Here is an 18,312-nt window from a genome sequence, read left to right on the forward strand (position 1 = left end):
TGCTAAATGGCATTTGGTGCAAATCTTCTATAATGGATTACATGATCCACATAGGAACATGGTAGATGCTTCTAGTAATGGTGGTTTTCTGCATAAGAGCCCAGATGACGCTTGGGAGCTATTTGAGGCCATAAGTGAAAATTATGTTCAACATGCTTCTTCCTCTAAGTCTAGGTCCACTCTTGGTATCCATCAAGTTGAAAGTTTGTATGAAGCAGAAAAATCTAGAGAGCTTGCCACTCCAATGGAAGTGTTGAATCGAAAGTTTGACCAAGTTTTATTAGCTGTTAGTACTATTAGTTCTTTTCAACTCCTCTTTGCCAAATGAGGTGTGTTCTGTCTGTGCTAGTCCATCTCATTATGCTGCCAGTTGTCCTTTCATGGGTCAATCTTTTGAAAATCCACAAGCACAAACCAATGCTGCATTTTCCAGTTCGGGTTACAATCCAAATTCCAATACTTATAACCCTAGATAGAAAGATCATTCTAATTTATCATGGCAGAATCAAAGCCAAGGCAATACTGTTCCCCAATCTCTGGGACAGTACCACAATTCATTCAATCCTTTGCTGAATAATTCTTTCAATCTATCTTCCATGTCCTCCTCAATTTAGGAACCAAGCTAATCTAGATCCTCCTCCTCCTAAGTACTCGTTTGCATTTGAAGAGAATGTCATGGCTGCACTTAGTAATCTTAAGTCTAACACTGAATTGTTGCATTCCTATTCTCAATTTATATTCAATCTATCTACTCAAGTTGGGCAACTATTTACTCATGTTGGGGAAATAGTAAAAATGTTGAATCAAAAAGAGGAGGGAAATTTTCCAAGTTAGCCAATTGCAAATCCAAAAAGGCAAACTTACATGATTGATGAGACTAATCCTTCAAGTTCTCGTCATGAGCAAGTTAATGCCATCACTACTTTGAGGAGTGGAAAGATCATTGATAATCAAGTTGAGGAAAAAGAGGTAGAAAAAAAAAGGCGTAGGATTCCTATTAATCCTATTCTTCCAACTCCACATCCTATAGATGTTCCCTCATATCCTAATCCATCAAGTTCCAAAGGAGTTGAAGGTGAAGTCCCTTCTTCATCTACTCCTAACCTTGAGACAGCTTATGAGCCAAGAGCGCCTTTTCCTGAACATCTCAAGGGACCCTCTTACTTTGGTAAGCAAGGAGAGAAAATCCGAGACATAATGGATGTCTTCAAATAGGTAAAAGTTAATATTCCTCTCCTTGATGCTATCAATCAAATCCCTACCTATACTAAATTTATGAAGACTTGTGCACTCAAAAGAGAAAATCAAAAAGCTAAGTCTCTAAGAAAATCTACCTCACTGAGCAAGTCAGTGCATTCATTCAGCATAACACTCCTCCTAAGTTCAAAGATTCTGGTGCTCCTACCATATCTTGCATCATTGGAAACAATGTGATAGACAGAGCACTTCTTGATCTTGGAGCGAGTGTTAATCTTCTTCCTTACTCGGTGTATGAGCAATTAGGCTTGGGAGAGCTTAAACCCACGTCAATAGTGTTGCAACTTGCTGATCGATCTTTGAAGCAACTACGTGGGATAATTGAAGATGTTCTCATTAAAGTGGATAAGTTTTATTTTTCGGTTGAATTTCTTGTCCTGGATACAGAACCTATCCATGATACCAATAAATATGTTCCTGTGATCCTTGGTCGTCCATTTTTAGTTACAGCGAATGCCAACATTAACTGTAGGACTGGGGCAATGGATATTTTTTTTGGAAACATGAAGCTTAAATTAAACATCTTCAATGCCACTCCATATTCCTCAGAGAAAGATGAGTGCTTCTTTATTGATATCATTGATGAGGATTCAATCACCATCTTTCCAATAAAAGATCCTCCTCCTTTGATTTCAAATATTTCTTGTCGTTCTTGTGAGTCTTCTCACAAACTTGAGCCTAAGCCACCACCGGATAAGCTTGAGTATTCTTCCTTGGGTCTTGATGGAACCACATTGGTTCCTCCTGTTTCAAATTTCATAATCACCCATAGGACTGGTTTTGGGATGAGGGAGGTAGTTGAATTGTTGGATATAGGCTAAGGAGTGGTGTATAGTCGAGCTAGCGATGTTAAACTTAGCATGTTGTCGAGCTATCGACGTTAAACTTAGCATTTGTATGTTTGTACCATAGTTTATTTTTATTTTGTTTTCTAGGTTTTTAGTTTATTTGTTTATTTTTCTTTTATTTTTTTTAGATTAAGTTAGTTTAGGTTTGTTTTGATTGCAAAAAAAAAAAATAATAATAATAAATAAAATAAAGTAAAAAAATAAATTTGATTGACTTGTGCATAATGATATATATCTGTTTTACTCGATATACTTGATACTCTAATGTATGCTGTGGAGTGTGATTTTTTTGTCAGATATAAAGGACTAAGTTTGGGGATGAGGTGACGATTTCATTCCTTTAAGCTATCAATTCTTGATCTTTCCTGGTTCTATATATTTGGTAATATCTTTCTAACACTACATCTGTTTTCACACATTGATGACAATGTGCATCTTAAGTTTGGGGGTAAGGTAGTGCCTTTTAAAATTTTGTTGTTGCTATATTATGCACAAGAGGATGCAATTTAATTGTTTAAGCATGATTTTAAATCTGTTGATTATTGTGGTGTCCATATGTAGTCTGATATTGGTTAAAGATGGCTTGTATGCCGAATTCATGCTAAATAGGGATTTTTGAAAAATTTTGATATCAGTTAGTGGCTTGTAGTCCACTTTGTCAGAGAAGTTACAATTTGATGATTTGATTCCTAGAATACTTCACCTTGCACATGTTCACACTTACATGCATTCTGTGGGGTATAAACTTAAAATCTTATTCTGATTGTGTTAAACTGAAATGAGCAGGTGAATTTGATGATTTTGAGAACCAAGGTATAAAAATATGAAAGAAATAAAATGGTATGTATGCAATGAAATAATAATAAATAAAATAAAATAAAATAAAAAAAAGTTTTTCACCAATGTGAAAGGAACAAATGAAAAGAGAGAAAAAGGGTCAAGTTTGGGTCTGTACCTAGATTGCTTGAACAATTAAGTCCATAGGGGTGTTTCAACACCTAATGCCCTAAAACCAACTGGTTTGGGAGTCACTGGTTGAAAGTTCATTATATAAGAAGTTTAGGTTACCTAGATTACTTGAACAATTAGATCTGTAGGGGTGTTTTAACACCTAATGCCCTAAAGCCATCTAGTTTGGGAGTCATTGGCTGAAAACTCGTTACAGGAGTGATTTAGAAAGCTTAATAGACCTAAGCATTGCACAGTACCCTTTTGAAAAGGAAAAAAAAAAAAGAGTTGAAAAAAATTGAGTGATGAATGAAATAAATGCATACCTATAGAAAATTAGGAAAAATACCTTGGGAATCAGAATTCGAAAAGTTTACTTATGAATTGAGGGATAGTATGAGTTAGATATAAGTATGGATAGTAGCCACATGTTTAAAATTGTAAGTTCATTATTAAAAAGGATTTTGGGGATCGAGATTGTTAAACATGTGATTAAACTGATATATGGGGACCACGGCTGCTAATATGATATTGAAAGTTGGAGATTTTTCCTGTTTAACATAGTTCCTTATACTTGTTGTAGTGATTGATTGATGCATTACTGGAATATTATGATATGAAAATAGGTTTGAATGAGCTTACCGTGCAATTAAGGCATTGATTTGAGAAGTTTGTGGGTATATTCACTGAAACCTTCACGAGACTACAACTCGTCCACTAGGGGTAACCTAGGGGCTTAAAGGCTTGTTGCATAGGCTAAATGCAACCGTGATTCCCACGAAAGTGGCTTTTTAGTTCTATATTGCTAAAGGACTAGCAATATGTAAGTTTGGGGGTGTGATAAGTGCTGAATATTGCATATTCGAGCTCCTTAATATATATATGTTAAGACCTAAAGTGATACATCTATCATGTTTTATACTAATTTATGTTTATTTCATGTTTTTAGGTGTTTTCCCAAAGAAACAGTTAAAACAGGGTTTTTATGATAAAAAGAATGATAATAAAGTTTACCGCGTCGTTGCCGGTCATCCAAAGCAAGCTGAGAGTCAAAATGGTGAATTTTGAAAGAGTTTAAGTTCAGAAGCTTAAGCCTCAGTTCTATGGCTCGAGCATGAAACAAAAAAATTCCAATAAGGCATTAAAGCTCGAGCCTTGTACCTTCAGGCTCGAGCCTGACCATAGGGTGCTCGGGCTTTAACCTTTAAGCTCGAGCACAATGCATTGGAATTTGAAGGAATTGATTTCTAAGCTCCCAGACCTCATGCCAGACCACAGGAATCGAGCACTAACACCTAAAGCTCGAGCCCACAGCCCCAAAGTTCGAGCCCAACACCTTGGGATTGAGCACCATGAAGAAAGGATCAAACACCATCAACAAAAAGACGTTCCAGACAAATGTTGCTCCCAGAGCTTGAGTCTAAGCTTTAAGGCTCGAGTACGAATCAAAAAGATCGGGCACCAACACTTCAGGCTCGAGCATGGCTGAAAACTCTAAACCCACCTCAGTTTTTGAACCATAACTTTTGACTCGGAATTTTAAATTGAGCAAACTTAGTGGTTCTCGAAAGAAGACTCGAAGCCTGATGTTTTTGTCTCTAATAGCAATCTCCAAATTCGCACTCCAAATGGGTCAAAATTGTGTTACAACGTTGGAACAATTTGTCGGCACATGATGCTCGAGCCTGAACCCAAACACTCGAGCCTGAACCTTAAAGCTTGAGCTTGGGACTCTAGAGCTCGAGCCTGGACATCCTGGAAGTTGTAAATACATACAGGAATTACCAAAAATCATATTTTTTTATTTCCTTATGGGCCTAATTGTTACCAAAAGCTGTAAAACCATTCCAAAGGGGATTGGGACTTATTCTCCACTATAAAAGAAGAGGAGAAGACCACAGAAAATCATCTCATCGATTGTCTCATATCTCCATCTCATGGCGACTTTTAGGGTTTTGAAGAAAAAGACCCAAAAAGAGTTTTGGCGGTCCATGGAGATGAAGACTACACTAACACAGATGATATCTTGCGTCTTCATGAGTAGCTAATTCCTATCTTAGGGCATTGATGTGGTGCAAATCCGAATACTATGGTTTGATTGTTTTGTACTTTGGGAATTTAATATATTATATATTTTGATTGCATGATTTTGGGTAATTGCTTAATTCAATTGGTGTTTTAATTATTAAATAGTTTTTAAATGATTAATACCTTGTCTTAGATTTAATTATTCATAAATAATATTCAACCCATTCATATTGGATGATATCTGGCGGAGCCCTGTCGGACATAAGAATGGAGATCATGTAATGGTGGTCAAACGTTTTTCATAAATGAATGTTTACATAGTCTATGCCTAGGGAAGACAAGTTATACTGCAACATTAGTTAGGAGTAGATAGACAGATAATTAGTGCCAACTAAAGATAGATTATTATTAATTGAAATTCATACAATATCTTTCTTTAAATCTGAATTAAACAAATGTTATTGAGTTTAATTCCCTATTATACATAATTGTTGAAATCTTAAGGTTAAACAGTTGACCATAGTATGAGGTTCGTGGTGAAGTCAATCCCTAAGTATTTCTTCTCTTGATCTCAATCCTTTTATTCCGTTTATTTTCTTTTATGTTATTGAATTACATCACAACACAATAAAGCAAATCCTCTTTCTAAATTAAAATAGCAATTATTTGAAAACTTGATAAACCACCACAATCCTTGAGGTTTGACACCCTCAACATAGCCCTATCCTACAAGGATTTAATCTATTGCGAGTGGTTAATTTATTATTGACACACATCATGTGCTGATTGCTTAGGAAGCCACTAACTGGAAAGGGAATGTGTCAAATTACAGAGCCTTAATTTGTAGACTCACACTTGCCTCCCTTGTTTTTAAAATATGGATTGAGAAAAAAAGATTGCCTGTTTGTTCTTAGCTGTGTATTAGAGCCTGTTCGATTGAAACTCATGACTTGCAAAATAATAATTCCTTGTCTTCTAGGTGTATTATGAGTTAATGAGATCTCCCATCCTCTGTTCTAAGGCCACCTCTGCGACCGTCGGATTGATCGAAAGGCAGTATTTCACGATTTGCCATTGTTCTGTTTTCGGATTGTAACCATTGTAGTCAGCCCTATATCTACTGAATATTATATTTGTTGGGCCTTCAACATAGGTTGGGGTTAGTTTTCCCTTTGTTTTGTGGGATAAAACCTATAATGTTTTATTAGAGGCCTATGGGCCAATAACATTGTAACGACCTCAACTCGGGGATACAGATAGCTAACTTGGTCCTTACCCGAACCCAAGGCCACACAAGGGTACTATGATCATTTGACATCATTATAATAGTTGTAGAGTTCATAAGGGTATGCTAGTCATTTATCATGGTGAAATAACGGTTTAGAACCCCATTGGGCAAAATAGTCATTTAGTACGTTCATATAGCTTCTAAACTTATTAGGGATCTGCTGAGCGGAATAGAGTTCTTTGTCCCGAGGTTTTTCGTTTTCCATCAGTCGTCAAAGTTCGCAATCTGACGTTGACTGGCTCAAAACAAATCATTTCGACTCTGTATGCTAGGAGCACTGTGGTTCATCGATTTATTGAACTTCTAGATGATTGTTGGAATCGGGACTCGAGAGTTATATTATCAGTAAAGAGACGTCTTGCAAGATTACATTCCAGGCCAGGGGATCTCTCTTAAGTGGGTGAACAAAAAAGAGATCAACAGACACTGGCTTCCCAATGAATCAAATGTTATGGTCTCTCATTGGTCCCATATGACTAGACGGAGTGCCATTGTAAAGGTTGACTGCCCTATGGATTGGTCATTACATTCCCATATAAATATTTTTTAAAAATCAAGTTCCGAAAAATCCCTCATGTTCCAAGTTCATAAACCACCGCCACTACTACCACCATTACCACCACTGTAATGTTTGTGATTTTTATATATTTATATGTGTCGTAGTAAATTTTAAAGAAAAGAAAAGAAAAGTCATAGTAGGATTTTTCTTGGTGGGACCCACCACTAATGCACATTTGTATGGCCAAGAGGCCATTTGACCTCTCATTTTCTCTTTCCCCATAAAAGCTCCCTCTACCCATTTTCATTTCTTTTTCTTTTCTTTTTTGCTTCAAGTTTTAGACTTTGATTTCTCTCTCATTTTTTAGAGATTTTTGGTGTCGTTTGCGGCAAAACGGGGAGCTCAACGAGATATTCAAGTTGATGTAAACAATTTCATCTTTGGCAAACCATAGAATTTTTTAAAATTAGGCTTGGAATTGGGGTTTTTGCATCCTTTGAGGTAGGGTGCTCTAATATACAATTTTTTGGATTTCTTGTGAAGTTTTCTTTTAATTAGACTCTAAGCATGCTTAAATTTAATTTTTCTTGATTTATATTTGTTGTGGTTGTTGGTATTTAAGTGATAAAGGCATATTAGGTGTTAAGTGAGCTTAGAAATATGATTAAACCTTTTGTGGTGAATAAGCACGCTTAGTGTTGATGTCTTATATGCCTATGTTTTCAAATCACTATGAAAAGTGATGTAGTAATTATGAAAATGAATTATTATATTTTATACTTTATCTATTTAAGTTGTTGGATTTGCTAATTGAAAATATGTAAAATGCCATGATTTAGAAAGTATGAAAATGTGATATTGTGTGGGAATTCATATTTTAATAATGCTTGAATGTGAAATGTAGGAAATTTCTATATTGACATGCCATTGAAGGATTTGCATAGTTCATGCTTTATCACTGGGAAAGTAAAAAGGGAAAAATTTGTTTTAAGAATAAATGAAATTGTTTTGGGGGAAAAGTTTTTGAAAAGTGTTGTGAAAACCTGGACGCCTAGGAGGCGCTTAGTAGTCCGTGGTGCTAGTTTGATTTAGAGGGGGGGGTTAGAGAGAGACTCTAGTATGGTTAAGCTACCTAGGCACAGACGACGCCATGGAGGTGTCATGTGGTCGAGGAAAGCTAGCCAACCCCTCCCTCGTGACGCCTTGAGGTGCCTTGGGTTGGATTGCACTAATAGTTTGGAAGATTGAAATGGTGTCATTTTGGAAATGGGGAACGACATTGCATGGCATAGCATTGTATTGGCATATATTGTACATTTCATGGTTAGATGACTTGAGTATGCATTGTTAGTATTATCATTGTTTTGTTTGTTTTCCCCGAAGCATGACCCCACTTACTTGTACTCTATTCCTTTTGTGGATTCACGGGGTCATAAGAAGTATGTCTTAGACACTTCCTACTGAGCTTATGCTCACCCCTTTATTATTAATATTTTTTTGGATACGAAAGGGAAGTGACGGACAACGCTCCTCCACTGGGTTCGTGGGTTAGTGGACTGTTTTGACATATTTTGTAGTTATGATCTCTTTTTATTATTATTGCTATTACTATTTTTTTTAAAACCCTGGGATGACACGTATATTATGTATTAACGTAGGAAAGGACGATAGTGTCCTTAGTTGACATCGGGTTCGGATAAGGACCCGGTTAGCGAGTCGGACCCTCGGGTTCGGGTCGTTACAAATTTGATATCAGAACAATGGTTCAAAAACTAGTAGGACGACGGGTAGAGGCCTACCTAGGGTTGTGTGGAAGGTGGATTGCATTGTTTATATGCTTATGTGTTAAAGTGTTTGTTACCTGAGAAGCATGTTTACTTGCTTAATTGTTTATGTGTTTACGGTTTTTAAAGGCATATTTATTTGCTAAGTGTTTACATGCTTAAATGTTTAATTGCTAAAATGTGTGTTATATGGCCATAACGATGACATGTATAAATAATTGAAAACAAATTAATTATGATATGATGACAAGTGTAATTTAGGTAGTAACGGCAAGTGGTAGGCACGGTGTGTGAAGTTTTATTTTAAATGATAATGTGGCAAGTAGTGAGTACGGTAGGTGCAAGTGTGTCTTGTATGGTATTGTGATGGTTATTAGGCATGGTTATACAAGTATTTAAAAAAAAAAAAAAATGAAAGACAGGGTGTTTTCTTTTTAAAAAAAGTAAATAAATAAATAAAAAAAATATAATTGATGGGACATGATTGTATCATGGTATGGGATACAGTTATTATATATATATATGTATACATGTATAGGAGTATGCGGTTGAGTATGGATGGTTGTGTGGGTTTTGACTTGAGTAGGCGAGGAGCTCGGTTGCTCTAGGGTTGTTTGGGGTACTGGTTCTTATCAAATGAATGGTGTGGACTTCTAGCTTGTGGATTGAGCTATTCAGTGTGTAGTCATCCAGATTTTCTTGTTACATTTTGTGCGGTGCATAGGGCACAACTTTAGAATGGGTTCATATTTTATGGTATGGTGTCTTTGCTGTGTGTGAGTTTCACGCATCAATGGATGGGTTCTTGTGACTGTGGAGGTCAGGTGTACAAGTGAGGATTTTGAGGGAGAAAGGTATGACCTTAGGAGGTTAGTGTTTGTGATTTGGGACACAGTTTGGTGAGGAGGTTCTTTTCGATCTGATCGTGATAAGTGTGGCAGAAATTGTTTGAGTCACGAATGTAGTCTATGGGTTGTAGATGTGTATTTTAGCTTTTCTGGTACAGTCTGAGGAAGCATGTTGGTCATAGTTGTTAAGGGGATTGTTGGATTCAATAGGTATGGTATGACGTAGGCATTGACTAAAGTAATGCCAGCGTTGGGTGATTGACTGTTTGATGTAATTCATATCGTGGGTTGTAAAAGTCTATTTTAAAGACTAGTTAGTTGATGAGTGATTCTTATTTCGGTAACTATAGGAGTGTGACGGGTAATTGACTCTCGGTGAGTTGATTGCATGGCTTGGTGGATGAGCAGAGTTATAGGTTGTCATGATTGTCGAGAAAGTCTCAAGGTGAGGTATGGTGGTTAGTTTTAGCTATGTGGTACAGGGTTGCACGATAAGACAGGTAGTTTGGGGTCATTGAAGTGCTTGATCGTTTGCAGATGAAGTGATAGATGATTGGTACTGTGCTACCAAATAGATTGTGTTTAGAATTTGGAAGCTGTGGATTGGGGTTGTATTTTAATTGCGTCTGGGGTGTCAAGAGATAATGCTGGTTATTTGAGGATCCGAAGAAAAAGACTGAGGATTAGAATGATTGGGACGAAGTTAATCTTGTTGGTGTAGTTGGTAGCCCCATTTAATTTTTGTCGGGTCCAAGGGGGTTCTGAGGAACGGGGAAAAGGGGAAGTAGTGACGTTGGACCTGGGGTATGAAGCTTTCTTGTTTAGGCATGTAGATTATCTTAGAAATAGTGGTTAGGGTGGCCGGTTAAGCGTTGGTGATTGATTGCAATGTAGATGGTTTTGAGGAGATAGTTGAGTGTTTTGCATTCTGGGTTTTGTGCTCATTTTTGTTTTAAGGATTTATTGGCATGGCATTACCGTATAGAGGTTCTTTTCTAGTGGTAAATTGTGGCCGTTGTGGGGGAGTATCGAGAGTGATGCTTATTTTCTTGTTATGATGGTGTTACTATAAGGATGTTTAAGGATGAATCATTTGGTAGTAGCTTGATGGTCCAGTAAGATGAGAGGTTCGAGTTGTCATTCGAGGATGATGGTAGTCGAGGCGTTATAGGGTGAAGTTTAGTACTAATGAGCAGAATGGTTTGAGGTATGATCTGAGGATGGTTCAGAGATGAAGAGTCATTTGTTGTATGTTATCATGTAGGTGATAAGGGTTGTGCGTCAGTTGAGGTGATGGTGAACAGCTTAGTCCTTAGAGGCAACGAGAGCGGTGTTGCCATATAGGCATCTTTTTCTTTGACGAGTCAGTGGGTTGTTGTGACTGAGATCACGAGTCAGGTGGGCATGGTGATCAAGGTAGTATCGTCTGGGAAGGTAGTGATGGAATAGGTGGTAAAGTGTCATTTTATAGCATAGGGGTTGTCATTTGGGAGTGACAGGATGCGGTGTCCAATGGGTTGTGATCGTTTCTAGTGTTGGTATTTTGTAAGCATTGATGCTCTTGTCTGATGGTTGTGTTTTGAGTTATATCTTAGTACTCGACGAATGAGTGGTACGGACTTGATTGGTTTTGGTTAGAATGGGTGTTGCGGGGTATCGTATGCGAGGTTTCTGTGTTGATAGTGTATGATGATCCGTTAATGGCAAGGTCGCCTAAAATTGAGTTCGTAGTTTTATACGGGTATCCATTTGGTTCTTCTCTTTGTGTGCAAGGAGTTTAGTTCATCTCAAGTGAGATTAGGTGTCCATGGTTGGATAGTTGGTATGTAGCATGTGATAAGGGGTCGGGTGCATTCAAGTTCGAGTTGTCAGTATCTTGTGAGAACGGGGTTTATTACCCTTTCCGTTTGTTCTAGTCCTAACAAGGACGTCGTTTGTCATAATTCTTGTTCTCCATTTAAGAGTTGTGCGCGTCTACGGTTGGATGGACCTATGTGTGGTTTGTTACGCTGTTAGAGTTCACCGGTAAATGTTTGGTTATAAGAGTCGACTAACTCCCACGGAGGGAGGTGGGGTCTTTGGTTTTGGTGGTGCTTGTTCTGAGAGTGGTCTTGACTAGTGGCACGAATTGCCAAATAAGGATTGTGTGTTTCTAGTGTATGGTACTAACGGTGATGGCTAGGGGTGTGTCGTGAACTATAAGTTCGAGGATGGTTAGGTGATGTGATATGAGTCATGTACTCGGATATTTTTACAAGCGTTTGATTCAAGCAGTGTCTTGAGGACAAGTGTCGATGTCCCCTTAGAACTACGTGATTAAAGAAAAGATTTTAAGGTTTCAGGCATGAGACGGTCGTATTGCGTGTTTTGAAGAAGTAAGAATTGAACCGAATGATGTTATGGAATCATCTACCTGGTATGGGTGCTATGAGATCATTAGAGAGTTTTTACCCTAGTCGATAATTATAACGTTTGGTGCTGTGTTATTAATAGCTTGTTAGGATTGTATGATTAAAGCATGATTAGGATTTTTAGAGTAAGTATGTGACTGTTTAGCCGTTGTGGTTACGTAGTACGATGGATTGATATCGAGTGAATCTCATGGTTGTCTTGTGGACTATGTGAGAGTGTGTTTAAGGTTTGGACCTGAGGACAAGAACGACATCTGTGTTGAGACCGGATCAATATATAATGAGAATTACCTGGCCAACCATTTCTCCTGAATCAGTCCCTCTTAGCATGATGTCGGGTCAAAGGTCAATGATTCTTTCAATTTGTCAGGGATAGTGAGAGCATGATATTGCATGTTGTGTCGATGTGATAGTGTGGATTCGGATGATTTGTTTTGGGTGACGAAGCGTGTTAGGTAGTACCAAGTGTCTGGTATAGGGTTTGCGGTTCGATTATTAATTATTGAAGATTTTGTTTTGAGGATTTGTGACCTGGGCACAGGATAATTTGTTTTATTATTCTGGTGATTAATGATTATGTAGTCGTTGGGTGATTCATTATTTAGTCATCTTGAGGATGATAAGTTTAGTGATTGCCACTTGGTGTTGTTGGTAGTCGTTGTACAGGTATATAATGGTGTAGTTAAATGTTAGGTAGTGAGCGTTCGATCTGACAGGGATGTGTAGATTAGAGTTGAGCTTGATTATGAGATGGACGGGGTTCTTTGTCTGGAGTTTTATGTATCTTTTTAGGGAGCAGTTGAGATTGGATATTGTCATGTTCGGTGGTCTAGAGACCGTTCTTCTTCCGAGCTTCGGAGTCTTGCGTAACAGTGTATAGTGGACTAAGGTCCGTTGAGAATAAGACATAGGGCCTAGTTGATCTTGTGTTCTGATGTCGTGAGTAATAAATACCCTCATAGGGTGGTGAGCATTGTGTTTTTGTGGTAATGGTGTGTGATCGCCTAGTGACATCCAGTATCAAAGACAACAATATTGGTGAATCCATGGTTTTAGGGTTTTGTGAGATGTTCTTGGGAAGGGGTGTGGTTATGGGCCTCCTTCTTTAAGGAGGGTAGATTTCGAGAACGAAATCTTTTAAGGAGAGTAGATTGTAATGTTTGTGATTTTTATATTTATATATATATATATATATATATGTGTGTGGTAGTAAATTTTAAAAAAAGAAAAGAAAAGTCAAAGTAGGATTTTTTTTGGTGGGACCCACCAATAAGGCACATTTGTATGGCCAAGAGGCCATTTGACCTCTCATTTTCTTTCTCCCCGTAAAAGCTCCCTCTCCCTCATTTTCATTCCTTTTTCTTTTCATTTATGCTTCAAGCTTTAGACTTTGATTTCTCTCTCATTTTTTAGAGATTTTTGGTGCCGTTTGCGGCAAAACGGGGATCTCGGCGAGATCTTCAAGTTGATGTAAGAAATTTTATCTTTGGCCAACTATAGAATTTTCGAAAATTGGGCTTGGAATTGGGGTTTTTGCATCCTTTGAGGTAAGGGTGCTCTAATATACAATTTCTTGGATTTCTTGTGAAGTTTTCTTTTAATTAGACTCTAAGCATGCTTAAATTTAATTTTTCTTGATTTATGCTTGTTGTGGTTGTTGGTATTTAAGTGATAAAGACATGTTAGGTGTTAAGTGAGCTTAGAATATGATTAAACCTTTTGTGGTGAATAAACATGCTTAGTGTTGATGTATTATATGCCTATGTTTTCAAATTGCTATGAAAAATGATGTAGTAATTATGAAAATGAATGATTACATTTTATACTTTATCTATTTAAGTTTTTGGATTTGCTAATTGAAAGTATGTAAAATTTCATGATTTAAAAAGTATGAGAATGTGATATTATGTGGGAATTCATATTTTAAGCATGCTTGAATGATGTGAATGAAATGTAGGAAATTTCTATATTGACATGGCATTGAAGGATTTGTATAGTTCATGCTTTATTATTGGGAAAGTAAAAGGAGAAAAGTTTGTTTTAAAAACAAATGAAATTGTTTTTGGGGAAAAGTTTTTGAAAAGTGTTGTGAAAAGTCAGATGCTTAGGAGGCGCCTAGTGGTCCGTGGTGTTAGTGTGATCTAGAGGGGGGGCTAGAGAGAGACTCTAGTGTGCTTGAGCTACCTAGGCCCAGATGACGCCATGGAGGTGCCATGTGGTTGGGGAAAGCTAGTCAACCCCTCCCTCACGACGCCTTGGAGGTGTCTTGGGTCGGATTGCACTAACGGTTTGGAAGATTGAAATGGTGTCATTTTGGAAATGGGGAGCGACATTGCATGGCATGGCATTGCATTTGCATACATTGTATATTTGGTAGTTAGACAACTTGAGTATGCATTGTTGGTATTATCGTTGTTTTGCTTATTTTCCCCAAGGCATGACCCCACATACTTGTACTATATTCCTTATGTGGATTCACGGGGTCATAAGAAATGTGTCTTACACACTTCCTACTGAGCTTATACTCACCCCTTTATTATTAACATTTTTCAGGATACGGAAGGGAAGTGGCGTACGACGCTCCTCCACAAGGTTCAATGGGTTAGTGGATTGCTTTGACATATTTTGTATCTATGATCTCTTTTTATTATTATTGCTATTACTATTTTTTTTAAAACCGGGGATGACACATATATTATGTATTGATGTAAGAAAGGACGGTAGTGTCCTTAGTTGACTTCGGGTTTAAATAAGAACCCGGTTAGCGAATCGGACCCTCATGTTCGGGTCGTTACAACCACCCTCATCAAAACCACCACTGCCTTCCACCATCGCCGCAGCCACCACCACAACCACCACCTCCTTCCTCCACCACCACTACCACTATCGCCACTTTCCACGACAACCACCATCGCGTTTCACCATCACCACCTCCATTGCCTTCCACAACCACCTTTCACCACCGCCACCTTTATTGCCTTCCACTATATCACCACTGCCATCGCCACCATTGTTGCTGCCTTCAACCACCACACTGACGCTGTCTTCACTACCTTCTACCACCACCACCACCACCGACTTCCACCACTACCACCAACCACCGACTTCCACCACTACCACCAACCACCACCAGCTCTATTGCCTTCCACCACTGTCACTATTACCGCCGCCGTCATCACCAACTCATTCCACCACTGCTGTCACCGTCACCACCATCACAGCTACTTTCTACGACAACCACCATTACCTTTCACCACCGCCACCTCCATTGCTTTCCACCACCACCACCGCCAATATTGTTGCCGCCACCTCTAGTGCCTTTCACTACCACCATCAATTTCCACCACTACCACCGCCACCTCCATTACATTTCACCATTGTCATTGCCACCACCACCGTTACCATTATCGCCACCACTATCACCGTCGTCATCACCAACGTATTCCATCATTTCCACCTTCCACTTATACTAATACCACCTCCACCACTGCCACCGCCACCACTGTCGTTGCCTTCCACCACAACCACACCATCGCTGCCTCCACTGTTTTCTGCCGCCACCGCCTCAACTAATACCATCACCATCTCCATTGCCACAGCCTCCACCATTGACCTCTACGACCACCACTGTTTTCCACTATGGCCACCTCTACCTCCACCTCCACTACCTTCCACCACCACTACCATCGTCACCTCCACTGTCTTCCACCACCACCACTACCACGTACACTATTGCCGCCTTCCACCATTACTACTACCGCCACTGCCTTCCACCATCATCACCTACACCATGGACGCCTTACCACCACTGCTCCCACCACCACCAGTGCCACCGTCTTCCACCAAGACCACTACTGCCTTCCAGCAACACCACCTACACTACTACCGTTTTCCACGTCCACCACCATCATCACCACCATCTACCACCACCGTATTTTCTTTTAAAAAAAATTATAGAAGAATGATATTCTGTTAATTTTATTTATTTGTCAGTAATAGGGGTATTTTGAGAATTCAATTTGAAATTCATTTCATTCTAAATTTTAAATTGATCAAACCAAACAATAGAATGATTATTATCTTTCAATTCCTATATGTTTCATATTTGCAACCATACAATAGGATGAGAATGGACATTCCATTCCATTCCCACATTCCATTCCATTCTCATTTCATTCCTATTTGCGTTTTATTCAATTCCTACATACCAAACGCAGTATTGCGGAATTCGGTAGAATTGTGAACTTATTTTTGATTTTTTTAAGGATGCTTGATTTTTTTAAAAGAATGTACAACTGAATCAAAATCTCTAAAATTCAAATAGTGATCAGCTACTAAGTTAGAAAATCTTAGGATTCAGGGACATAGTCAGGAATATGGTTTAGGGGCCATATTCACATATGATAAAATCAATTCGAGAAAGGAAATGCAATTTTTTTTTAAGAGAATTAAAAATATATATATATGAAGAAAATTATATACATTGAAAAAAAAAAAATTAATGGGTAAATGTAACAAGAGTCATTTTGTCCCACATCAGAATCGGATGGGAAAGAGATTGGGTATAAATGGGTGGGTATGCAGCCTTACCTAACAGTTCGAGCTTTTGGGTAAATGGGCAAGCGCCCACCCGTTACAGTTGGTATCAGAGCCAAACCCAGTCCTTGATCCGGTGTCACGCCAAGCGCCCGGCCCAGAAGGCGTCCGGGTGAGTCCACCAGGGTAGGCAGGGTGGCCCAACCGCAACGAGGGCGTTGCGAGTTTGGGTGGGGGAGAATGTAACAAGGGTCATTTTGTCCCACATCGGAATCGGATGGGAAAGAGATTGGGTATAAATGGGTGGGTATGCATCCTTACCTAACAGTTCGAGCTTTTGGGTAAATGGACAAGCGTCCACCCGTTACAGTAAGCATGGCGAGGAGGCATGTATTTTATAAATTTGATACATTTAAAAGAAAAAATTAATGAACCAGCATGCCCAAGGCCCATGCTGGCACCGTCCATGTTAGGTTGGATAAAAACAAAACCTTTGACGAATTCTATATTAAGATTAATTAGTGATATGCAAGCTATTATGAAAACAAAGTGGTTAGAAAAAAAAAGTTTTTTGGGACTCCGCCTCGTAGATTTCAAATACCATAAAAGAAAGTAATACGTCGCCATTTAGGAACTCTTTCATCCAGAAGATGTTATGGAAATGCCATTTATGCGTGTTATATTATATATTGTATAAAAAAACACACGTTATGAATTTTTTTTTTTTTTTTAAAAACGGCAAAATAAAAAAAATAATAAAAAAAATAAAAAAAAAGGCAAAAAAGGATGGCGCAAAAAAATATATTAAGTGCACACTCAAATATATTGAGGAAAAAAAAAAATACAAAGAATAAGAGAACCAAAAGAATTTTCAGGAATTAAACACTAAGCAGATTAACAGAAATATTTATCATTTGCATTTCAAATTCTGGATTTGCTGGCTGGCGATATTAACTTCCATGGTGCAATTCATATTGATAGCTTTCTTCTTCTTCATCACCAGCATTAGCTCCACCTTTCCGGTCAATCTTGATGTGCTGCTCAGTGGCAAAATCCCAGAATTGAAATCACTTCCTAATTCTGAACTGGTTGGTAAATTGGTTGATGATAGGTTTATTGTAACATTGAACCTCTTGGTTGATTGAAATTTAGCCGTTGACTTAGGAACAAAAGCATCCCCTATTTCTGCACCCCTGTAGTAGAAGGTAATGGTACTATTGTCGAATTTGTAGGGACCGAAGTTGGTGTTCTTGACACCAAGTCGAGCATTCATTCTCATGTCAAATGATGAAGCCGTGACACTGAACGTCTCGAATGAGGCAGCACGTACGCGGAACTTGGGAGTTTTGACCTTCATGACAGTGAGTGAAAAGATGACTATAACAATGGTTTGGAACACAGCGAACGCAGCAATATATAGAATAAGTTTCTTGCGTTTCTGGCTTTTAAGTTCTTTGGTTTGTGACTCTTCGTCTGCTCGGCCATAGTTATATGGTGTTGCCGAGTTATGCCCTGGTTGCTGCTCCTTCTCTGCCATTAATCTTCTTGATAAAGATTGACTTGTTTAGAAATATGGTATTGAAGAAAGGGTGGTGGCCGGGAGTACGTGAAATATGAGCAGTTGTATGAATATGCTATGTATGCTTCGAAGCGATATAAGAATTTAGCAGTGAAATGTAACACTTTTGCTGAAGGTTTCAAGATATGTTGGTGAGGACTAATGGGTTTGTTGCAAGCTATATTTATAAAGGTATGTGCTTTTTTTTCTTTTTTTTTTTTTTTTTTTTTTTTAATGAATGTAAAATAATTATGAAACACGTCCCTTGAACCGGACAAGGGCTAAAAGTTTGACTTTCTAGAAACGC

General features: G+C 38.3%; 1 protein-coding gene across 1 annotated transcript; it reads right to left on the bottom strand.

Annotated features, from left to right (window-relative positions):
* Nucleotides 1–17,357: 17,357 nt before the first annotated feature.
* Nucleotides 17,358–17,984, bottom strand: LOC132270227 (late embryogenesis abundant protein At1g64065-like). The gene has a single exon (XM_059771417.1). The coding sequence runs from the start codon at nt 17,982–17,984 to the stop codon at nt 17,358–17,360; it is 627 nt and encodes a 208-aa protein (XP_059627400.1).
* Nucleotides 17,985–18,312: the final 328 nt, after the last annotated feature.

This window comes from Cornus florida, unplaced genomic scaffold (genome assembly GCF_030987335.1).
Source record: "Cornus florida cultivar Cherokee Brave unplaced genomic scaffold, ASM3098733v1 CherokeeBrave_3.0.0_Hap2_Chr08, whole genome shotgun sequence".
Lineage (NCBI taxonomy): Eukaryota > Viridiplantae > Streptophyta > Magnoliopsida > Cornales > Cornaceae > Cornus > Cornus florida.